Source organism: Cololabis saira, chromosome 2 (assembly GCF_033807715.1).
Source record: "Cololabis saira isolate AMF1-May2022 chromosome 2, fColSai1.1, whole genome shotgun sequence".
Classification (NCBI taxonomy): domain Eukaryota; kingdom Metazoa; phylum Chordata; class Actinopteri; order Beloniformes; family Belonidae; genus Cololabis; species Cololabis saira.
In genome coordinates this window covers 1,622,132-1,647,957 of record NC_084588.1, presented here as the reverse complement: position 1 = coordinate 1,647,957, position 25,826 = coordinate 1,622,132, and the positions used below count along the sequence as shown (strand labels likewise).

Here is a 25,826-nt window from a genome sequence, read left to right as displayed (position 1 = left end):
ACATGAGACAACAATATTGACGAATTTATGGATTTTACCCTGTGATCGGTGATCGGCAAAATCGGGATCGGCCGATACTGGTTTTCGAGATCGGTGATCGGTGATCGGTGATCGGTGATCGGCCCTCAAAATCCTGATTGGTGCATCTCTAGTAATAACCAGGTAATACCATGGTAATTACGCTGTAATTACCTAGTAGTACCTTCTATTTACAAGGTAATTACATGGCAACTACCGGGTAATTTACCCAGTAAGTACTAGGTAATTATTACGTATTTTCTTGTACCATGTAATTATGTGTATTTACCATGTAATAACATGGTAAATACCTGGTTGTTTAAACTAAACATTACTAGGTAATTACAAAGACATTAGATGGGAACTATGAGGGAAATGACAGGTATTTACTAGGTTAATATTGGTAACTACCAGTCAATTTACCATGTAATTACGCTGAAATTACATGAATTATTTCTAAGTAAGTACCAAGTAATTACTAAGTATTTTTCTGCAAACTACCAGGAAATTATAACCTATATTTGAGGTAGTTACCAGCTAATTACACTTCAATGACCATGTAGTTACCTTGTATTTACTATACATTTCATGGATAACTACCGGGTATTTACCCATTCATTATTGATTTATGTATTATCAATGGATTGGTGCATGTACCCCCGAGGGGTGTAAATGACTCTATTGACCTTGTAATTAACCTGATAGTTACCATGTTTTACCTGCAATTGGCAGGTACTTACCTTTTAGTTACTTGCCCAGTAATTCTATTTCCTAAGTATTTACCCAATAAGTACAGACATTTTTACCTGCTTTTACTCAGTAATTAAAGTGAAACTGGACTGTAAAAGAAAGCGTGTGTTGTTTCCATAATATTACCTGGTACTTCCTCATTAAGTACAGAAATAATTACCTGATATTTACCCATTAATTAAAGTGAAACTGGACTGTAAAAGAAAGCGTGTGTTGTTTCCATAATATTACCTGGTAATTGTAGATTATAATTATAAAGATTTGAACAATCGGCAAAACGTCTGATAATTACCTCCCCTTTACCCCGCAATTAGAAAGTTCGACCACATAATTTATCATTATTATATTATACAAAGATGGTTATTATTATTAGTAGTAGTAGTAGTATTATTATTATGTATAGTATATCATATTATTATTAGTATAGATATCGGATAGTTGAATGGATGAATGAATGGGATGCCTGGGTCTGGGGCCCTGCACGGGTGTCGCCTTGTTGGGGGGTTCCCTCTCTCCGGGCCCGTCTCCGGTCCCCCCCGCTGCCTCTGCGGCGGGGCGCCCCTCTGGTCTTGGAGGGCCACTTTCGTGGGGGACGGGTGCGCCTGCCCGCGTCGGCGGCCGGGGCGGCTCTGTCTCTCCGGGCGGGCTGGCCCCCTGCCGGTTGGGGGTCGTTGGCCTGAAGGGTGAGGGCCTCCTGGCCGCGTGTCCGGCCCGGACCGAGTGGCCGGGGATTGCCTGGGTCGCGGTCCGCCGCCGCGGGATCCCTGGCTGCTTCTTCTCGCGCCGTGGGGGCCCCGCCCGCGGGCCCCCTCGGCCGCCGCCGGGGGGGGGGGGGGGGGCCTCGCAGGCGGTGGGTTGCCTCCCTCCTACTTCTCCCCTCTGTGGGGTTGCCGGTGGCCTGGGTTCCGGGCTCTTCCGTGTCGGCCTCTGGTCTCGCGGGTGGCGGGGTTGCTCCCCCCCCTCCCCCACTATAGATACACTTCAGGTGGAACTTTGTTTGGTTTATTACACACACACACACACACACACACACACACACACACACACACACACACACACACACACACACACACACACACACACACACACACACACACACACACACACACACACATATAGTCACTTAGTCACATGCATATACACACACACACACACACACACGCATGATCATATACATACACACACACACACATAGACATACACACTGGCTTGTTCACCTGCATGCTGGCTCTCTAGTTTTTGGGTTTAGGTAGCGGTAGCGATAGCTTAGCTCAGACTGCGACGATCAGATCTCAAGATTTAGGTCGATTGCTGTTATTGTTTTGGTTGGCTCCGTGCCGGTTTCGTGCTTTTTTGTTGCAGATTTCCAGTGCTTGACGTGTGTCTCCGTGTGTTCCTGCTTCCTGGATTGGCAGTGGTTGTCGTCACCCCCCCCCCCTCCAAAAAAAAAAACAAAAAAAAACACTGGGTTTGTATGTGTATATTTATGTATGTGTACGCATATGTGTGCGTATATATATGTATATATATTAAATATAGTAATAATGCACATATATATACTTTTGGTTTCTACCGTCATGGTATCAATCATTAATATGTGTGCAGACAAGGTAAAAAAAAAAAAAAAAAAAGAAAGTTCGACCACACCCCCTTATACCCCCTCACACACCACCACCACCTTGTAACAAATATGCCAAAACAGGTGATCTGTCAAAGACTAAATACACGTAATTACATGGTACAAGAAAATACGTAATAATTACCTAGTACTTACTGGGTTAATTACCTGGTAGTTACCATGTATTTACCTTGTAAATAGAAGGTACTACTAGGTAATTACAGTGTAATTACCATGGTATTACCTGGTTATTACTGTACTGTAAAAGAAAGGGTTACCAAATTTCTTAACTGTGCAGTGTTTATGTTTTGTTTTGTTATATTCTCATTTCGCTGTCTTCATTTTGTGGAATGTCTCTGCTAGTATTTTTAATTTGATATTCTTTTTATCTAGTGGACATTTATTTGGTTTGCTTTTATTATGTTATGTTTTAGTACTGCATTATTTTTAAATGTTGGCGGACCCCAGGAAGAATAGCTGCAGTCCTGTTGTAGCTAATGGGGATCCTAATTAAACAATTAAACAATTAAACAGACTGTAACCTCTTCCTTGGCAATCCGCATATGATCTTTGACCCTGGAGAAGATGGTGGGCTGAATGAACAGGTTATTTTCTCCCACAGCCTGTCCTCCATACTCCAGCTTGGCACCCTCTTTCTTCCCGCTCTCTATCAGCTCCATAACCTTGTCAAACTGACGCTGATCAATCTGATGAAAGTAAAGGGATGACAAACAGGTTAGTAACATCGGAACAACCTGTGACCGATGGCTGGGCGGAGAAGCAGTCAAAGGTGTCGTGTAGGGCTGGAACAATATATCGTGCCACGAAATTTCGCGATACAAAAACGTCATGATAGGTGTCGTGGAGGTGACAAACTGTAGAGCGATATTGGGTTATTAATATTAATCTATTGTGTTTACTAGTAACATCTATTGGTGCAGCGGGATCCCATGACGGCCGCACCTCGACCCGCGGACCAAAATCTCACTACGCTCAGAAGAAACTAGTACCGTTTTGGTCACGATCACGGGACTCTTGGGGGTTTTGAACTCTGAACTTTTACTTCTAAGGTGAGCATGAATCAATCTTTTTATGATGTAAAGATTGTGTCGTCCCCAAAGGTGGGAGGATGAAATGATACCGGGTTCACCTTACGACCTCAGGCTGGAGCAGGTGAAGCTCTGAGCTCTGGCAGAATACAAATAACAGTCACTTTTCATAGTTTATTTACTTTTATTTATTTATTTAATTTGTTAAGTTGTTAAGTTGTTAAGTTGTTAAGTGGTTAAATTTCTGGAAAAAAAAAGTCAAGCCATACATGAGAGAAACTATTCAGTTTCAGTGGCTAAATATTTGTACTTGTATGAAAGTGAAGATGCATAATGCAAACCTGACATTTACTTTTAGTTCAGTTTGTGGAAAATGGTTGGCCTGGCTTTCTCTTTAAAACTTAAACAGTTATAAAGAATTACAAACTGGAACAATAGGGCAAACGCACAGCATTGTTTTGTATTTTGTGTCTTTCAAATAAAAGACCATTTATTCCAGTCATATGTTCCTCATTCAAGGTTGTTAAAAAAAATACTGCTATAATATCGTATCGTTATCGTGACCTCAATATCGTGTATCGTACCGTATCGTGAGATTAGTGTCTCGTTACACCCCTAGTGTCAGGACACCTACCCATCCATGTTAGATAAGCTCAAACCTTTGACGCGACGGATAAGCACCAGCACGCTATCTTCAAAAATATGCCTAAAAAGAGTTTTTTGTGTAAATCAGTTCAACTGGCAAACATAACAACACTTCTCCAGGATGCCTTGAAAGTCTTTAAAGGGGACCTATTATGAAAAACAGGTTTTTTCTTGTTTTAACATATATAAAGTGGTCTCCCCTCAGCCTGCCAACACAGAGAAGGAAGAAAGCAACCGAATTCTGCAGGGTCTGTACAGCCGCCCGGATGAGCCGTCCAGTGTGATGTGACTTCTACGAGCCGTTCGGATTCTGCTCCTGTCGTGACGTAACGACGGGAGCAGATTTCCATAGGTTGTCCTCCGCTGCTGAAACCACGCCCACAACTAACTCCGCCGGCCGGAGCGTCCGCCATTGTTTGGAAGCGAAGTGTATCGAGTGGCTGTTTGAGCAAGGAGAGACAGTAAAAATGAGGTTTTGCATCAACACTTGCCCTCATAAAAGGATCAGTACCAACAGTACGGACCCGGCAACTGCACACGAGTCAGCGGTAAGTGAATTAAATTTTTTATGTTATTTATATTTGTCTACAAGTATGATCTTTGCATGGGCTAAGTATTTAGCTTAGCTCCGGTGCACCGGACCGGTGAGTGGCTCCGGTGTTCCCTAACGGAGTGTTAGGTAACACTAGAGCTCTATTAGTAATACATTTTTCTTCTGTTCATGGTTTCAGATCTTCCAAGCACCTGAATCTGTTCAACGACACCTTCAGAAGACGCACGGTCCTTCCTTGAGCAGCAATAGTGCATTAATGTTATTTATATACAACTTATGTTTTATTTTTTTAACAATAAAGTTGCCATTTGTGAACATTCAGTGTTGTGATTTCTTTACAGTTAACATGATTCATTTGTCTTGTAACATAAGAAATGAAATGATGAGGAATCAGAGTAAATAACTGTGGTGTAACTGTTTAGAATTCACTTAAATCTTCCTGTGTAGTGTGAAGACGAGGTGACCCGTTCCCTCTTCAGGGAACTAAAGGCTGATTTATGGTTCCGTGTTTCACCAACGCAGAGCCTATGGCGTAGGGTACGATTTAATGCAGGACCGTAATTCAGGCTTTAAGATCCATTTACACCATGTCCTAACTGCATGCGAGCGTCCAACTATCGCGTCGGGCTGCGTGACATCGGACGCTCTCTGTCCACACTGAAACCGTTAAACTCGCGGCCAGTTAGGACAGTCCAATACAAAAAAAATAAAGCAATGGAATTAATTTTGTCACTGACGCTCGCTCGCATCGCATGCGACATGCTTTAATAGCGTACGCAGCCGCTGCTCTTCTGCCCGGAGAGGCTTTGTTCCCTCCCCTGCTACACGTCATTCAGGCAGCCAATCAGCACAGAGCCTCATTATCATAGCCCCGCCCCCTCAGAATCCCTCATACAGAAGGAGGTTAGAAGCGGTAAAACTAGAGACATGGCCCACAGGCTGAATTTCTGATTTATGTAGAAAAAACAAGCTTTTGATTGTTTTTAAGACATTCAAGGCCTGTTTAAAATATACATTAAATGCCATAATAGGTCCCCTTTAAACCTTGTTGTTTTGCCCAGATTTAACCCCCCCAAGCCGAGGGCAGCGATGGAGCCCCAACACATGACTCAGTGGTGAATGTGGAGATAGCGTAGCATAACGGGTCAAAGCGCTTCATGAACATAGTCCGTCTTTAGTAGGACCAAGAAATCTGTCCCGGCTATTTTCAAATGAGCAGCAAGGATACTTTTATTGGTTTACTCCATCTCCTCCTGAAAGATTACAACTTTAAATGAACCGGGCTTGAGGCGTTGCGTTAAACATACACATGGTTGCACTGCAACACTTATTAAAAATGTCAAAGGGGGAGCATTTCTTTTCGGGGCGTACCTGCGGTCCGTGTGACGTCTGTAGGTCCAGCGGGTCTCCGATCACAATCTTCTTGGCACTTTCAATGCTCCGAGACACAAACTCATCGTGAATAGTTTCCTCCACAAAGATCCGGGATGCAGCAGTGCAGCACTGACCCTGGTTGTAAAAGGCTCCTTTCTGAAGTTCCTCCACAGCCTGTTGCACTGGAGAGGACATTGCATTCTTATGACCTTTGTGAAGGCTGTCCCTTACAATAACCCCATCCATCACAAGTGCATGTCCACTGTCATGTTCTAACCAAGCATTCTATATCACTAATCGTAAGCGTAGCACCAAGTCTTGACCCCCAGAGATGACTTGATGAACCTGTGGTCCCAATCAGTTTAGGTGACCAAACCAGGCAGAAAGATGAAATGTCAAGACACTCTCAATCATGGTCTTACACACAAGTTCTAAGGCCTGCTGACTGACACTAAAGCTGTTCAGCTTTCCGAGTAAATAGAGTCGCTGGGAACATTTCTTGTAAATATACTCTTGTGTTTCCAGAGAAGCTCATCTGGCAGTCTAGAACTGTGCCTAGATATTGTATCATATATAACCATTCTGTATGTGCGCACTTGTCCGTATGAGCCTTCCCTTTAAGAATGTGATTCCAGAACAGCAGACGGTGGACTGCACGTCCCACACTGTTCACAGCTGGAATTCACAGCTGGAGACGGTTTGTTTGTGATTGGTATGTGATATGAGAGGATTATGTAAAACTGCGTGGGAGGATAACTGGGTTTATTAAACACCACTGGGGATGAGTTTCCCTTATGACTAACAGAAAGTCAAATTGCTGCCTTAATCTGACCGATATCAGAGTTGTGTATACACCTTAGCCGTGCTGTAGTGGAACAGAACTGAAGCTCTTGAGATGGAGCTTTTAGTTCCAGATAATGCGTCCTAATCCAAGTTATTTCTGAATGTATAAGCAACCAACGCTTATCCGAGCTACCGACCGCCCTGGGACTCCTCCTTCTGGAATAATAACAGTCACGGCGTCACAACAACATGCTAACAGAAGAAGAGGGAGACTTTGCTGCATCTTACCTGCAGCTTACTATGTACCACATTAACAGAGCTGCTGCATCGTTAGCGTTCATTTTTTCGCATGTTGTCCTCCTTCGCGGTGGTTTACTAATTGTACTGGAAAATCGCCAACGTGAAAGTGCTTGTGGCACCACCTAGCGTCACGTAGTCGAATGGCCCTCACTCAATAATTCGATCGTCTTCTTGTGCATGTTTACTTGGATTTGGAACCTCCAGTTTAATCCTTAGCTAGACTGTTGCCTGATTTAGATCTGCATGAAACCGGACTGACTGTATCTTACATCAGTGGAAAACAAAATAAATACGTGTAAAAACAACTCCTAACTACGGAAACGTATTACATTCACTTGAAAAAATAATTCTGCTCTGTTCTGAATTAACCAGATACCTCACAACATGCAAGAAAGAAGTCTGTCATTCCCTTGAGAACTCGATGTCATGGGAGCAAACATGTCTCGCCTGTCCAGTTTAACCAGTTTTATTTTGCTTTCGGTTTGAAACATTGGGAGATACTCTTGTCTTTAAGTTATATAGATGGTATTGTTATTAGTTTGTCGACTTTGCGCAGGCACCTCAGGACTTTGTGGTTGTGAGAGCTTCTCGCAGGTTGTAAACAGAGCAGGTTTATTTTTTTTCATTAAAACTTTTTCTCGGAATTCTGAGATAATTAACTTGTAAATTCAGAAAAACAAAGCAGAATTTTTTTTTAATCCAAATTGTATCTCAAGTGAATGCAATACGCTTCCGTATCTAACAGCCTTACAAGTCAGCTGAAAACAGATGAGATGTCAAGTTAACAAGGATGGCTGTAGCAGTTTCTGTTGGGTTTCTGGAGCAGGAAGGGAAGCTGCAGATTCAGGTGCAGGCAGGTGGAAGCAGCAGCGGGATGACCAGGTGCGCAGGTGGAAGCAGATGCATTCGTAGTCCTCAGTGACGTGCACCGAGAGACATGAAGGGAGTACGTACACAAACAGACTCATCTACTACAACCAAGTTCCTTCAGCGTCTGTTTTCTCCTCAGATTTGAATCTTTTTAACCAGTGAATCAGCTTGGCTTTTTTGGAAGAGTCAGAACAACACAAACACAATTTCACAATTTCCTTCCTTCCTTCCTTCCTTACTTTTTCCCTTCTTTCATATTGCTCTCTCCTTCCTTCTTCCCTTCCTCTTTTCTCCCTTCCTTCCTTCCTTTTTTCCTTCTTTTTCCCTTCCTTCCTTATTCCCTTCCTCTTTTTCTTTTCTCCCTTCCTTCCTTCCTTCCTTCCTTCCTTCCTTTTTCCCTTCTTTCATATTGCTCTCTCCTTCCTTCTTCCCTTCCTCTTTTGTCCCTTCCTTCCTTCTTCCCTTCCTCTTTTTCCTTCCTTCCTTCCTTCCTTCCTTCCTTCCTTCCTTCCTTCCTTCCTTCCTTCCTTCCTTCCTTCCTTCCTTCCTTCCTTCCTTCCTTCCTTCCTTCCTTCCTTCCTTCCTTCCTTCCTTCCTTCCTCCTTTTCTCCATTCCTTTTCTCCCATCCTCCCGTCCTTATTTTCTCCCTTCCTTCCTTCTTTCTTTCCTTCTTTTCATTCTTCCTTCCTTCTTTCCTCCCTTCTTGCCTCTGAAACCAGATACACAACCATGCGAATGTGTCAAGGTTGAGAGCAGCGAAGCCCTGTGGTGTTCCAGATGGAAAATGCATGTGGGATTATGGTTTTTCCCTCAGAAGCAGGTTTTCAATTTGTTTAATTCCAACCTTCTTCTCCGATCATGGAGAGGTAGCAGTATAACGCAGTAACCTAACACGGCTTCTGTGACTGGGTTGTGCTTCAGCTGATGGAGAAGAGAGGAAAGCAGCTGGTTTACTCACAATCACAGTCAGCAAACACGATGCAAGGGTTCTTTCCCCCCAGCTCCAGGGTCACTCTCTTCAGATTACTGCTGGCTGCAGCTCCTGTCACCAGCTGGCCAACCTGCACGGAGTTGGAAAAGTGAGTGCATTTACCCACAATCACATGGAGAACGTGAACAAGCAAGTACCAACGATTCAGTAACTTGTGGAACCACCTTCAGTGGAAATCAGCCCCAGTATTTGTTTTCTGTTTGACATTATCAGTTCAGCTCATTCAGTCCAACGATATTCTGATGAAGTGACACGGTTGTAGTAAGTCGTCAAGGACTACATACTAGTGCTGAACCATTAATTGCATTTGCGATAATATCGCGATGTGATAAAACAAGATTTTCTAACAGCAAAGGCTGTGATTAGACCAGTCACGTGATCTGGTCACGCCACCCCCCCCCGCCCCCCCCACCCCTGATCTCTGCTAAGCAGAAACATCCTCTCTCAGTCTTTCACAGTCTCGTCCGTTTAGATACAACTTTCCAAACTTCAATCATTCTTCCACGTTCTTCTGGGAGAGAAGAGGCTTCCTTTGTTCCTACAATCTATCAGAACTTTCACTGTTAAAGCGGAACTGTGCCACTTGAATGGCTGCTAGGTTCTCTTTCAAAAATGTATCTAATTATCATTCATTTATCAACATGATGATTATACAGCAGAAGTACATTCTCATGTGTTGGATACCTCTGTGGAGCCGGTGAAGGCCACTTTGTTGATGTCTTTGTGGTGAGCAATAGCCGCTCCTGCTGTGGAGCCGAATCCTGGAACGATGTTCACCACCCCGGGAGGGAACTCCGCCTGCAGGAGAAGTCCAGAAAACATGTTATTACAGCAAACTGAGGTCTCTCATACCAGACAACAAAACAGGCCGGTACTTTTGCTTACCGTTAAAAAGGCGAATGCACTGGTTTATATTTAAGTCTCGTGCACTAAATAACTACAACATAAAAGTGTGAGTGGAAGCTTGGAACGGCAGCTTGGCGTGTTTCTGGGACTGATCGGGAATGCAAACGCTGTTTCAGTTCTCTGAGCTGCAGTACCGCAATACAGTACTGCAGTACTGCAGTACCAGTCCTCTGGCTGTACCGCTGGGCACACGCTTGGATGATACCACCCATCCCCCACCCCCCCTGGTCATCCTGCTGCTGCTTCCACCTGCCTGCTGTGTGCTGCTGAAGTCCCCGACTCCCCCAGTCTGGCCTTCGGCAGGAGGGTCCCCCCTTATGATCCAGGTCCTGGTCCAGGTTTCTACCCCCCTTATGATCCAGGTCCTGGTCCAGGTTTCTACCCCCCTTATGATCCAGGTCCTGGTCCAGGTTTCTACCCCCCTTATGGTCCTGGTCCAGGTCCAGGTTTCTTTCCTCCTAAAGGGGAGTTTTTCTTGCCACTGTTTGGCTTAAGGTTTTTCTCCCACTAGGGGAGTTTTTACCTGCCATTGTTTATGTAATAATTACTCGGGGGTTTATGTTCATGTTCTGGATCTCTGGAAAGCGTCTAGAGACAATTTTTGTTGTATTAGACGCTATATAGGGGGCGGCAGTAGCTCAGGTGGTAGAGCGGGTCGTCCAATGATCGGAAGGTCGGCGGTTCGAATCCCGCTCTATCCCAGTTTGCTGTCGTAGTGTCCTTGGGCAAGACACCTTACCCACCTTGCCCCGTGTGAATGTGTATGAATGTTGGTGGTGGTCGGAGGGGCCGTTAGGCGCGATATGGCAGCCACGCTTCCGTCAGTCTGCCCCAGGGCAGCTGTGGCTACAAATGTAGTTTACCACCACCGGAGAGAATGTGTATGAATGAATAATGATTTCTGTAAAGCGCTCTGGGTGCCTAGAAGGGCGCTATATAAATCCAATCATTATTATTATTATTATATAAATAAAGTTGAATTGAATTGAATTGTTAATCATGGATGTGACTGGAGACTCAAACAACAAGATCAATAAATGCTATTTTATTCTTATGAAGAAAATACGTGGCTGCTGTGAACATCTCTCTAGCTTGTTCCTCTAAATTATCCTCCCTATGACTTCAGAGGGCAGGATGTCCTTACATGGTCATATCCTCCAGGATGCATGGTCATCCTCCAGTTGCACAACAAGGATCAGGGATGTTTTCCAGCAGGTGAACCTGCTACTACGTCACACTAAACAGTTTAAGAGAGCTGCAGACCCGTGTGCTGGTTGTGGGGGGCCGTCAATCGTTCAGCATTTGTTTTCCAGGCCAGCAGCAGCTCCTTTTCTTTTTTATCGGTAACACTTCTCCTTTTTATGAACAACTCTCAGTTCAACACTGGACTTGCAGAACTACTGGAGTTGAGAGTGCTTTCTGAGTGTGTCACGCTGTAACCCGTCCGTCTGTGCTGCACTGCTCCCCTTCATGCCCCAACCAGAGGACTCCAGGACATTCATAGGACATGTTGAAAGCAAAATTAGCATAATAATTTGTGAATGTGTGTGAATGTGTATGAATGTTGGTGGTGGTCGGAGGGGCCGTTAGGCGCGGAATGGCAGCCACGCTTCTGTCAGTCTGCCCCAGGGCAGCTGTGGCTACAAAACGTAGCTTACCACCACCAGTGAGGATGTGTATGAATGAATAATGGTCTAAGTGTAGCACTTTGAGATTCATGAATGGAAAGTGCGTTACAAGTTAAATGCATTATTATTCATTATTAATACAGGACTGTCTCAGAAAATTAGAATATAGTGATAAAGTTCTTTATTTTCTGTAATGCAATTAAAAAAAACAAAAATGTCATACATTCTGGATTCATTACAAATCAACTGAAATATTGCAAGCCTTTTATTATTTTAATATTGCTGATTATGGTTTACAGTTTAAGATTAAGATTCCCAGAATATTCAAATTTTTTGAGATAGGATATTTGAGTTTTCTTAAGCTGTAAGCCATGATCAGCAATATTAAAATAATAAAAGGCTTGCAATATTTCAGTTGATTTGTAATGAATCCAGAATGGATGACATTTTTGTTTTTGTAATTGCATTACAGAAAATCACAATATTCTAATTTTCTGAGACAGTCCTGTTTGGCCACCTTAAAAAATGTGACCAGGCATCAATTACATGTTTTCTCTTGTAGGAAAAGTCTTTTCTGATGTTCTCGGCTGATCTGAATTAAAGTAACATCCACTTTTAGTCCTTTCCTCAACTGTTGATGTCCCGTCCAACCCTTCCGGTACTGTGTTCCTGTGATTAAAGACGGAGCCCTCCGCCCCCCACGTTAGTCCTCACATCTCACCTCTTTGACGAGCGACCCCACGTGGAGGGCTGTGAGGGGCGTCTGCTCCGCCGGTTTGATGACCACCGTGTTTCCACAGCTGAGGGCCGGGGCTATTTTCCACATGAACATCAGGAGAGGGAAGTTCCACTGGCACGGAAACAAGAACTGCATCAATCATCTTACCAATGAGGGAAAAAGCAGACAATTAAATCCAACATCTCTAACCCGTGATGTGAACCCATTGACCCCTCACAGAATGTTCTTTAAATCTTCAAAACAAGCAGTTTGCTGACAAGCATGCATGAAAGTCTGCCCCGCCCCTCTGCACATGAGCTGACACCACGTCTCCTCCAATCCCCCTCACCTCACAACAAGTGGTTACCCTGTATTTACCAGGGAGTTTCTCCTTCGCTCATTGAGCTGCAGCCTGCAGAGGAGCAGCAGCCTGCAGAAGAGCTGCAGAGGAGCTGCAGAGGAGCAGCCTGCAGAGGAGCTGCCTGCAGAGGAGCTGCAGCCTGCAGAGGAACTGCAGAGGAACTGCCTGAAGAGGAGCTGCAGCCTGCAGAGGAACTGCAGAGGAGCTGCAGCCTGCAGAGGAGCTGCAGCCTGCAGAGGAGCTGCAGCCTGCAGAGGAGCTGCAGCCTGCAGAGGAACTGCAGAGGAGCAGCCTGCAGAGGAGCTGCAGCCTGCAGAGGAACTGCAGAGGAGCAGCCTGCAGAGGAGCTGCAGCCTGCAGAGGAGCTGCAGCCTGCAGAGGAACTGCAGAGGAGCAGCCTGCAGAGGAGCAGCCTGCAGAGGAACTGCAGAGGAGCTGCAGCCTGCAGAGGAGCTGCCTGCAGAGGAACTGCAGAGGAGCTGCAGCCTGCAGAGGAGCTGCCTGCAGAGGGGTTTCTTTAAGTATTTCTGAGCCTAATAATAATAATAAAAAAAAAAAAAGAAATATATATATATATATATATATATATATATATACAAAAAATAACAAATAAATTATATATATATATATATATATATATATATATATATATATATATATATATATATTCCTCTGCAGGCTGCAGCTCCTCTGCAGGCAGCTCCTCTGCAGGCAGCTCCTCTGCAGGCAGCTCCTCTGCAGGCAGCTCCTCTGCAGGCTGCTCCTCTGCAGGCAGCTGCAGCTATATATATATATATATGCCTTAGGTTTTTACCAACATGGTATTAACCATTAATATATATGCGGACAAGTAAAAAAAAAAAAGTATTTCTGAGGCTGTATACTACAACAGTATAGTAAGGTCCTGTAATGATGGCTTTTAGTTTTGGTTCCACCCCAACAGTTGAAGTGGCCCCCTCTGGCCCCCCCTAGGAAACATGTCTGGAGACGCTCCTGGTACCAACCATGTCAAAGTTGCTTGTTCTGACCAACGTCCTGCCCGGCAGCTATGAAATATACATCTCAGCTCATTTTCCTTTCTTTTGTAAAGTCAGACGGAGGATAAGAGCTACTTTGTAGGGAAAAACTGTAAACTGTAACTAGAGCCTCAGCTTCAAAGAGCAACGCCAAATGTATAAATATAATTTATATAAAGAGAGCACACTCCCTTACTTTTTTTTCATAATGTTGAACTTACAAACTACTTGTAACCATCTGGAGGAAACAACCGGCGGCAGTTCCTCTCAACTCTTCTCAAAGTAGCAGCCTTGTTTCCTTTTTTCTTTACTTTCTTAAGTGTCATTGTTGTAAAGTGTTTCGTTGCTAAACATTTCCATATGATTCCCGTAATTCACTGTGAGGATGTGTAAATTACAAGCAAACAGATACGGACGGCTGGTGGTCTGAAACTTGTCAAATAAATGACAGCGGAGCAACGCTGCCATCTAGAGGCCGCCTGAGGAAACTCCTCTATAACCACCTTTATAGGAACATTGCAGTGTCTGTGTTTTAGAAATGGTGATAATGTCACGTCTGGTGTATGGTGTGGACCCAAACGCAGGAGAGCAGGAGGCAGGAGTTGCAAAAACCAAGGATTTATTCCAGAAAACCAAAAACAAAGCGCTGCTTTGCAGGATCAAAAGAAACTAAACAGGGATCAAAAAACTTGAGGAGGAAAAACGTGGCAGGAAACATGGAGGACAAAACAGTGCGGATCAACAGGGAACAAGGGAATGACAAGACCAGATATACACAGGGGATAACGAGACACGACGAGACACAGGTGCAGACAATCAGGGCAGATGGGACACAGGCGGGGCAAAACAGAAACTGAAAGGCTGGGGGAATGTCAAACCTTGACAGGTAAAATCTATCTGCCTATCTGTCTGCCTGCCCCCCCTGTCTGTCTGCATGTCCGCCTGTATGAATGAACAGGGGTGGTTACTTTTCTTTGATGCTAAAGATAAACTCTTTATCCCATGAACTCTTGGACCTCAAGATTGAAGGACTAGAGCCGGGGTCGGCAACCCAAACTGTAGAAAGAGCCATATTGGACCAAAAACACAAAAAAACAAATATGTCTGGAGCCTTAGCCTCAGCCTTAGAATGAAGACAACACATGCTGCATGTTTCTATATTAAATATAGTTGGGGTAGATTTTTTTTTTCATTATGCACTTGAAAAATGTCGAGAAAAAAGTCGAAATGTCAAGAAAAAAGTCAAAATTTCGTGAAAACAGTCGAAATGTTGAGAAAAAAGTCGAAATGTCGAGAAAAAAGTCAAAGTTTTGCGAAAAAAGTTGAAATGTCGAGATTAAAAAGGAAAGGAAAAAGGAAGAAAAAAGGGAAAAAGAAGAAAAAAGAAAAAGAGGAAAAAAAGAAGAAAAAAAAGAAATAAAAAGAGAAAAAAGAGAAAAAAAGAAGAAAAAAGGAAAAAAAGAAAAAAAAGAAGAAAAAAAGGAAAAAGAAAGGTCAAACATTTTTGAAAAAGCTCCAGGAGCCACTAGGGCGGCGCTAAAAAGAGGGTTGCCGACCCCCGGACTAGAATAATCGGCTCATGAGTGATGATGCAGTGAAGCCGCTGCTGGAGAAACAGCTGCAGCTCTCTGGGAATTCTGCTCTGCTCGACAGTTTGGTGGTGACTGTGCAAGTGCATGCTCACATACACACATGCGTGCTCACATACACACATGCATGCTCACATACACACATGCATGCTCACATACACACATGCATGCTCACATACACACATGCATGCTCACATACACACATGCATGCTCACATACACACATGCATGCTCACATACACACATGCATGCTCACATACAAACACGCATGCTCACACACACACACACACACACACACACACACACACACACACACACACACACACACACACACACACACACACACACACACACACACACACACACACACACACACACACACACACACACACACCAGCTGGTCTGTTGTGTAATTCAGTTCTGCTCACGTACATGCTTGTATGTGCAGCTACATTATGACCAAAGCTGCCCGGGACTTGAAGTCCGAGGACTTTCATCAAGGAACTGTCGTTGTTCCCAATCTGACTGTTCTGTATTTGTTCTTCTGATCGAAACTCTCTCTGTTTTTTTCTACACAACAGAGTTTTATTGTTGTGACTCTTGCCGGAGGCCATTAACTAAATAACTTGGGCAACAGATAGTCTGAAATTCTGGGAGTACTGGGAATAGAGGGAATGCGCATGACGTCACAGATGAGACTTCACAGCGGGTGTCAGAAAGACTGAGTGTCAGAAAGACTGAGTGGCAGCGTAAACTTTCAGTTTGAGCAACTAGTAAAACATCTAAAATGGGAAAGAGCTGTTGTGGGATCGACTGTACTCATAGATTTAGCAAGAAATCAGAGTTGTCGTTTTACAAACTACCGAAAAATAAGCTTAAGAGCGACAAATGGATCGCTGCAATTCACAGGCACCGAAACGTGGATTTGTGGTTCCCATTTTGTATCAGGTAATGTTGGATTTTTGGGTAGCTAACGTTAAACAGTCAAATCATAACAACAAACAAATCCTGCCTTGAAGTCGGACCAAGCGTCAAGACTTTTGTAAGCCTTCAAGCTTTGCTTCGTGTATTTCCCCGGCGTAGAAATTAAGTACATGTAAATATCAGGAAACTGGATTAGTGGCCAAATATTAATGTCCATGGACCACTGGTTCTTGGTAACTGTACCAAATATTAATGTCCATGGACCACTGGTTCTTGGGGTAACTGTACCAAATATTAATGTCCATGGACCACTGGTTCTTGGTAACTGTACCAAATATTAATGTCCATGGACCACTGGTTCTTGGTAACTGTACCAAATATTAATGTCCATGGACCACTGGTTCATGGTAACTGTACCAAATATTAATGTCCATGGACCACTGGTTCTTGGTAACTGTACCAAATATTAATGTCCATGGACCACTGGTTCTTGGGGTAACTGTACCAAATATTAATGTCCATGGACCACTGGTTCTTGGTAACTGTACCAAATATTGATGTCCATGGACCACTGGTTCTTGGTAACTGTACCAAATATTAATGTCCATGGACCACTGGTTCTTGGTAACTGTACCAAATATTAATGTCCATGGACCACTGGTTCTTGGTAACTGTACCAAATATTAATGTCCATGGACCACTGGTTCTTGGTAACTGTACCAAATATTAATGTCCATGGACCACTGGTTCTTGGTAACTGTACCAAATATTAATGTCCATGGACCACTGGTTCTTGGGGTAACTGTACCAAATATTAATGTCCATGGACCACTGGTTCTTGGTAACTGTACCAAATATTAATGTCCATGGACCACTGGTTCTTGGTAACTGTACCAAATATTAATGTCCATGGACCACTGGTTCTTGGTAACTGTACCAAATATTAATGTCCATGGAACACTGGTTCTTGGTAACTGTACCAAATATTAATGTCCATGGACCACTGGTTCTTGGTAACTGTACCAAATATTAATGTCCATGGACCACTGGTTCTTGGTAACTGTACCAAATATTAATGTCCATGGACCACTGGTTCATGGGGTAACTGTACGGGTCACTGTCAAGTCCAACTGACGCTAATTTAAGCCGATAATCAGCTGTTATTCCGTCTTTTCCACTAGTTACAGTTGTTTTTGCCACTCAGTGCAGTAAGGGGGCTGGTCCAGTGGGGAAGTGACGTCAATGCAAACCATCTATACTAGGAGTACTCAAACACAAATATTTATACCTACAAGGCCCACCACAAAAGTACCATTGGGTAAAATCCCACAGCCCCTTTGCTTTGCTCCTGGTCCTGGTGGGTGAAATGAAAACCCCAGGTCTTTTCATACCAAGCTGAATATAAATGACTGCTCAGAAATTCAACCCAAACCTGGAGACTTACTGGTATAATGGCTCCACATACGCCAACTGGCTCATGTTTGGTCAAACACACAAAGCTTTCATCTGTAAAATAGAAATAAAGGATTAAAACAAGAAGAAAAGGGAACATGAAGGTGGTCTTTGATGATCGTTTCTGCTCTATATCTTTTACGTTGCTGTCCAGCTTCTCTTTTAAAACGCTTGTCGAGCAAAAAGTTAGAAGGCCAGTAATATTCATGCTTACTTCATTATCTTGCTTGATGAAAATGATTTGAATCTCAAAATTTATTTAGATATTTTCTCTGTTGGTCTTCTGCTGTAAAAATGATTGTTGATGATGATGATTGTAGGCAGAGAAAAGTTCATGAAGAAACTGCTGCCATTTTTTAATATACGTATATGTCAAACAATCATCTAAATGAATCCATTCATGAAATATATGATACTGTGCTGCCAGCCAGAGCCCTGACCACAGCATGTGAGAGGTTTGATATAAGGGAACCGAGGGTGTTTAAAAAAACGCATTTGTGGATCGAGTCATGTCAGGGGAGTCGCAAAAGTCACACACAAATGCAGCGCATCTAACAGACAAAAAAACATTTGTAAATCAGGTTATATTTGTGTGTGCATCAGAAATACATTTGTGTATCTTGTCCTACGCATTAGTGAATTGTTCTGTGCATTTAATTGTGCCTCTTGTCCTGTGCATTTGTGGATCGGTGTGTGCATTTGTCACAAAATCATGGATGGATTATCCTGACCGCGCGCTCTACTAACACGCCACGGATGCCCTCACCTTCACGCACGAACAGGACACGTGTCCGTCGCCAAGCACACGGACATAGGCTGGAGCAGTGCTTTAAGTGGGCCGGTACACACCGGTGCAGAGTACCCGCACTTCTCAATATTAGCCTCTGGCGTACCGGGACTTTTTACGGCGTACCAGGACTTCTCATGAGCTCATAGTACTCTGTTCTCTCCTTGCAATTTGGCTATACAGTGGGTCGCCATGACAACGCGACTGCCCCTCGCGAGACGTTCACTCGTAAAGCCTGATTTATGGTTCTGCGTTAAATCGACGCAGAGCCTACGGAGTAGGGTACACCTACGCCGTAGGCTCTGCGTTGGTGTAACGCGGAACCATAAATCAGCCAGTGTCCGTCACTCATCTGCGTCCAGCAGTTTCCTGCAGCAGCAAGACGCTGCTTTCTGCTGCTCAGTTAACACAAAGTAACGATGGATATTGGGAAGTGGTTCAAGCACAACCACGCCAGCAAGTTAGACAACGGTGGTCATGAGACAGAGACTCCATCTCAACTTGACTGGACCACACAGGTTATATTTATTTTTGTTATATATTTTTCTATGTTTTATTTTCTGTTGCCACACTGAAAAAACTCAAAATCTTACCAGGAATATTTGTCTTATTTCTAGTTAAAATGTCTAATTTTTAGTCAAAAAATCTCATTACACTTAAAACAAAGAAAAACGCTTCATAACCGGTCACTACAACCGGAATCACTGTACAACGCTGCACATTACGAGATGTTTCTTTATTATATTTTACACCAGACGATACAATGTACAGCGTTGTACAGTGATATAAACATCGTATATATAAATATAATCAGATAAAAATCACATTACCGTTCCCGCTGTATGTTTAAACCATGGATGTAAACACTGTGGTTCAGTCAGCTGTTCGGTCTCTCTCTACATCCCGTGTGTCTGTCCATTGAGCTGTTACGCCGAGAGCGCCCCCTGCAGGTTTGGAGCACTTCAGGTTGTAGTGACCGGTTATGAAGCGTTTTTCTTTTGAAGATGGTTTCTTGTTTTATATAGTTTTGTGCTTTGCATCGTTTCTCTATTTGCAGCGTTTGATGATGCTGCATTTGTCTTTGTTTTTTGCAGCAGGTTTTTTCATTTGCACCACGTTCCTCTTTTTGTACCTCGTTTTGAGTTTGTGAATTTAAACCGTTTCTGTACTTGAAGCCGTTTTCCTTAACTGAGACGCATTAGGCCGTTGCAGTGCGTTTGGCCCTTGTCGGCCACCGTACTTTAGGGACCCCACTTGGAGCACTACATAACTACATAATATGTAATTTAAGGTGAACATACATCCTACAGATCCTCCCTGGACGACTGCATGAACTCACCTACAGACAGGCTCTTGCCATGAATCTTGTCGGCCCAGCCCGCGTAGTAACGGAGGGTTCTGATACTTCCCTCCAGGTCAACGGAGTAGGACTGCATGAAGGGCTTTCCGGTGTCCAGAGTCTCCAGTGTCTGAAGAGTCCGGAAAATAAGCATCAATATTCAACTCATTTCTTATTCTTCTTACCTGAACATAATCTGTGATAGAAGTCTTTCACTGCCTCCCAGTGGATCAACTACGGAAGAGTATTAGGGCCGGGCAGGAGAAAAGAAATTTGAGTGGAAGTTTTTTTTTATTGTGCACTTCGAGAAAAAAGACGAAATGTCGAGAAAAAAGTAAAAATGTCGAGATTAATGTTGAAATACGATATTGAGAAAAAAATAAAAAAGTCGAAATTTCGCCTTTTTTCTAAACATTTAGACTTTTTTCTCGAAATTGTACTTCAACATTAATCTCGACTTTCTCTCGACATTTGGACTTTTTTCTTAAAATTTCGACTTTTTTCTCAACATTTCGACTTTATTCACGAAATTTTGACTTTTTTCTCAACATTTCGACTTTTTTCTCGACATTTCGACTTTTTTCTCGAAGTGCATAATGAAAAAAAAATCTTCCTCCTCTTAAATATTATTATTATTTTTCTGGCCTGGCCCCAATACTCTTCCGTAGGATCTACAGAGATATTTCCTACTGATGAAATTTCAAACAGTCAAATTGGATTTTTGAGAGGGAGTGGCCAAAGTGTAAAATATTTGTATAGTTGTAAACCACAAAGTTGTGCGACCCACACTTGGACTCAAACGTTGGGGGAGCAAAATCGCAAGCTAGCTGCGGTTTTGGGACTCAATGGCAGGATTGAAAAAACTTTGGAGAAGTTGGAAGCTCGGCTTGGCGGGAATTTACCACAAATTCGTCTGTTTGGAGTCGCCATTGATGAATCAGAGATTTAAGGATGACGGAAAGTTACTGCAGCCTGCCTGATCCAAATGCAATTGTTTTATTCTACAACCTGACCTTGACAGGGCGGCTTGGCAGGCCGCTCCAGTCACAATCTCCCTGGAAGAACTAAAACAAGACGCTCTGCTCCCACTAGCCCTGCCCTTCCCCCCAGGACACCAGTGGACCTGGATCAGGACCAGGGCTCCAGAGTGCGACCTATTAGGTCGCATATGCGACCTAATTTATTAAGGTGCGAGTTAAAATTTAATGAGGTCGCTCCGGTGCTACTTGCAAGAGGACTAGTGGAAAAAAAAAATATATGTATATTTTTTTTTCACTCGGCTGTGTTAGTGCATTAATGGAGTGGTTGATAATACAATCTTACTTTCTGGCTCATTACTGCGAGTCCTATTTCTCGTCTCTCTCTGTCTGACTGCACCTGATACGGTCTGCGCACGTTACGTGCGTACACGCAGCGCGCTCAAAAAGGTAAACAAAGCGCAGTATGAAGCGGTCTATAGTCGATTATTTTAAGAAGAAAGATGTGCCAGAGGCTGGTGGAGGAGGAGGAGAATGGTTAGCAGAGGGAACGACAAGAATCGGATTCTTCTTCTTCTGATGAAGAGAGTGACAGGTTGGAGAAAGACCCGGGGGAGAGTGGGGAGAAGAAAAAAAAGTACAGCTTTCAACAACAATGGCACGGTTCCCGTGGTTAAGATACGAGGGACAGGCCCAGGCCCGGTTCTACGAGGGTGCATCAGCATTGCACCCTCAGTTTATGTGTTTGCTCAGTTGAAAAGACGAAAAGAAAACTGATAAATGCGCCCGCGTTAAGCCACATTTATGGTTCCGCGTTAAATCTACGGCGTCGGGTACGCGGCGACGCGCAAGGTACGCACCGTCCCCGCGTATCCTACGCCGTAAGATCTGCGTTGGTGTAACGCGGTACCATAAATCAGCCAGTGTCCGTCACTCATTTGCTTCCAGCAGTTTCCTGCAGCAGCAAGATGCTGCTCTCTGCTGCTCCGTTAACACAAAGTAACCATGGATATTCAGAAGTGGTTCAAGCACAACCACGCCAGCAAGTTTACAGGACTGTCTCAGAAAATTAGAATATTGTGATAAAGTTCTTTTATTTTCTGTAATGCAATTAAAAAAAAAAAAAAAATGTCATACATTCTGGATTCATTACAAATCAACTGAAATATTGCAAGCCTTTTATTATTTTAATATTGCTGATTATGGCGTACAGTTTAGGATTAAGATTCCCAGAATATTCTAATTTTTTGAGATAGGATATTTGAGTTTTCTTAAGCTGTAAGCATGATCAGCAATATTAAAATAATAAAAGGCTTGCAATATTTCAGTTGATTTTTAATGAATCCAGAATGTATGACATTTTTGCATTACAGAAAATAAAGAACTTTATCACAATATTCTAATTTTCTGAGACAGTCCTGTATATTAATGGTTATATTGATTTTTGTTGCTAGATTGTCTGATGGGTGAGGTAGCCCAGACTAAATGTAGCATTTTCTTGGTTCTGCAGCGATATTGCTGCAAAAATGCACTTTACCATAAAGTCACCTTAATTAGCCTAACATTAGTTAGTACATTAACATTACTAAGCATTTATATAAATTATATTATCCAACTTTTAATTTATTAACTAACTCATCACATTAATTAGCCTAACTGTAGGCTATATGTGTTTCCTATACATAATGATTGTTAATCTGTAAACAGTTAATTAATGCTTAATAATGTAACTAATGTTAGCAATGAAAAATATGGTGCTACCTAATTTGTTTTGGTGCTACTAAATGAAAAGCTAGGTGGCACCAGTGCTACCTGTGAAAAAGTTAGTCTGGAGCCCTGATCAGGACTATACCGAGCCGCCTGATAAGATCAAGGACCATGGCTGAGGAGTACCGTATTGGCCGGAATATAAGACGGTGTTTTTTGCATTGAAATAAGACTTAAAAAATCGAATGGAAGTCGTCTTCCATTCGGGGTCTAGACATTATACCCATTCGCAACGCTAGATGGCGCCGGATATCTTTAAACCGAATGCTGAACTTAACTCCCCAGGCCAAAGCGAACCCCTGTCACGAAGAAAAAAGAAAAAAAAAAAAGCGATAAGAAAGAAAAGAGAAGAAAATAAGGGAAGAGAGAAACTGGAGAAACGTAGCAACAATCTGGAGAAAAGTGGGTGGAAGATCGGCAGGTGAACCGGCAACTGAGGAGAAGTTATAATGCAAACTTCAAGATGATGATTTGAATGAGGCAAAATAACATGCTTTTTCTCTCAAATATATTGCTATAATCATTTGTTTCAGATGTACTGTAATTATTTACTGTATAAAAATTGAATTTGGTGTTCAAAAAGTATTTTCCCAAACTTGAGTATTGAAAATGAGGGGGTCGTCTTATAATCAGGGTCGTCTTATATTCGGGCTCACACACATACACAATGATAAATACACTTCCTTCACTCTCCAATGCCAATGCCACCCCCCCCCCCCCGCCCCCCCCCCCCCCCCCCCCCCCCCCCCCACCCACATACAAATCTCGTTACGATGTCGTTACATTTGTTATGAGTATGTTGCTTTTTTGTGCAGAGGTGTTTTTTGCACCTTTACACTGTGTATTTATACACAGTGTGAAGATCCTTTTTTCCCTCCTCCATCCCAGTGTCTTCCTTTCTCCAAGATGGCGCCGTAGAACAAAAATGGCTGTAGACGGAGTCCAATTCCCTGTCTGACATGTTCAAACTCGGCCAATGAAGCTGATTCTGATTCCACTGTGCTAAATAGTACGACATAGTAGCATGGAATTGATCATTTTCACCAAAACAATAAAAATATTATGTTCTGTTACGTTTGTAACATAGTACCAATTAAGTATGTACTACGTTTGTTACATAGTACATATTAAGTATTTACAACGTTCTATACATAGTATGTATTATGTACTATGTTTGCTACATAGTATGTTTTATGTATGCTCTGCATTTGCTACATAGTACTTAATAAGTATGTACTACATTTGTTAGATAGTACATATTAAGTATGTAGTACGTTTGCTACATACTACGTATTAAGTATGTACTATGTTTGCTACATAGTGCGTATAAAGTATGTACTAAGCTTGCTACATGGTACATATTATGTATGTAGTACGTTTGTTACATAGTGCATATTAAGTATGTACTACATTTGTTACATAGTGTGTATTACGTATGTACTACGTTTGATACATAGCATGTGTTAAGTATGTTCTACGTTGCTGCATAGGACGTATTATGTCTGTTCTACTTTTGCTACATCCTAAGTGTTAAATATGTACAGTACTACGTTTGTTAGATAGTGTCTATTATGTATGTTCTACATTTGCTACATAGTACTTATTAAGTATGTACTACGTTTGCTACATACTACGTATTAAGTATGTGCTATGTTTGCTGCATCGTACTTAATAAGTATAAACTATGTTTGCTACGTACTAAGTATTAAATATGTACTACGTTTGTTAGATTGTACATATTAAGTATGTAGTACGTTTGCTACATAGTACGTATTACGTATGTACTACGTCTGTTAGATAATATGTATTGAGTATGTAGTACGTTTGCTACACAGTACGTATTAAGTATGTTCTACGTTTGCTGCATATTACTTATTAAGTATGAACTACATTTGCTACATAGCACGTATTAGGTATGTACGGGATCTCTGGCTCCTTCTTCCCGTGTCGTGGGGGCCCCGCCCGCGGGCCCCCTCGGCCACCGCCGGGGGGGGGGGGGGGTTGACCTCGCTGACTTCTCCCCTCTATGGGGTTGCTGGTGGCCTGGGTTCCGGGTTCTTCCTTGTCGGCCCCTGGTCTCGCGGGTGGCGGGGTTGCTCCCCCCTCCCCCACTATAGATACACTTCAGGTGGAGCTTTGTTTGGTTTATTACACACACAATCACACACACACACACACACACACACACACACACACACACACACACACACACACACACACACACACACACACACACACACACACACACACACACACACACACATGATCATATAAATACATGCACACACACACACACACATAGACATACACACTGGCTTGTTCACCTGCATGCTTGCTCTGTAGTTTTTGGGGTTAGGTAGCAGTAGCGGTAGCTTAGCTCAGACTGTGTTCAGATCTCAAGATTTGGGTCGATTGCTGCTCGTGTTTTGGTCGGCTCCGTGTCGGTTTGGTCGGTTTTGTGTTTTGTTTGTGGTTTAAAAAAAAAAAAAAAAAGCATGTATTACGTTTGCTACATAATGCGTATTATGTATGTACTACATTTGCTACATAGGACGTATTAAGTGTGTACTACGTTTGCTACATGGTACGTATCATGTCTGTTCTACATTTGCTACATAGTACTTAATAAGTATAAACTATTTGTAGTCTAAGGGTCCTCTTAAGAACATCATACACCATTTGAGTGCAAACAGAGGAACCAGAACAGGAGAAACAGATCATGTTTCATGTTGTTTGATGCCATCAGGACAACCTGCTGAGGCCAGGTCTAACGTCTGAGGTGGACCACGTCAAGTACTTTGGCCCAGTCCCAATACTACCACTACCCCTACTTTTCATCCCTACCCCTAAATTTTGCGCGTTCCCGTGATGGTAGTGGTGTCCCAATTCCTCTTTTCACCTAGGGGGAGTGTGCTTATTTAGGGGTAGTGCTTACGAATCTGGCCCTTCAGAGCGAGAGTTTTCGGATGCTCCCTAGCTGACCAAGGGCCAGAAAAATTTCCCAGAATGCTTTTCGTCGTCATTTGCGGATTGAATAAAAAAAAAACATGGCGGACATTTCTTATTTTTTAGTGAATAAAATCAATATTTTGAATTAGTTTCTGCATAAAAATGCGTTTTGATTAAATTTCTAGCGAGAAATATATATTTTACTTTCATAATATTCACTCAGTGAATGTACATAATCACTCGCTTGCCCGTTGTTGCGAAGTCTTTTTCAAACCTCGCCTGAATAAAGGCTGATTTATGGCTCCGCGTTACACCAACGCAGAGCCTATGGCGTAGGTTACGCGGCGACACGCGCCGTACCCTACGCCGTTGGCTTTGCGTCGATTTAACGCGGAACCGTAAATCAGCTCCCAAGCCGGCAGCCGGCTGTACTCATCTCGAAATTTTCGGGGCAAATTTCTT

The 25,826-nt window shown here is 42.8% G+C and overlaps 1 protein-coding gene across 1 annotated transcript in view; it reads right to left on the bottom strand.

Moving 5' to 3' along the window:
- Positions 1-25,826, bottom strand: part of aldh1a3 (aldehyde dehydrogenase 1 family, member A3) — a 37,406-nt gene that overhangs the window by 8,278 nt on the left and 3,302 nt on the right. Inside the window, exons 4-10 of the mRNA XM_061735837.1 lie at positions 19,672-19,801; positions 17,538-17,599; positions 12,208-12,336; positions 9,637-9,750; positions 8,920-9,022; positions 6,005-6,189; positions 2,929-3,093 (exon numbers count right to left, since the gene is read on the bottom strand). Of these exons, the coding sequence (XP_061591821.1) occupies positions 2,929-3,093; positions 6,005-6,189; positions 8,920-9,022; positions 9,637-9,750; positions 12,208-12,336; positions 17,538-17,599; positions 19,672-19,801 (888 nt within the window). The remainder of the gene's footprint in view (positions 1-2,928; positions 3,094-6,004; positions 6,190-8,919; positions 9,023-9,636; positions 9,751-12,207; positions 12,337-17,537; positions 17,600-19,671; positions 19,802-25,826) is intronic.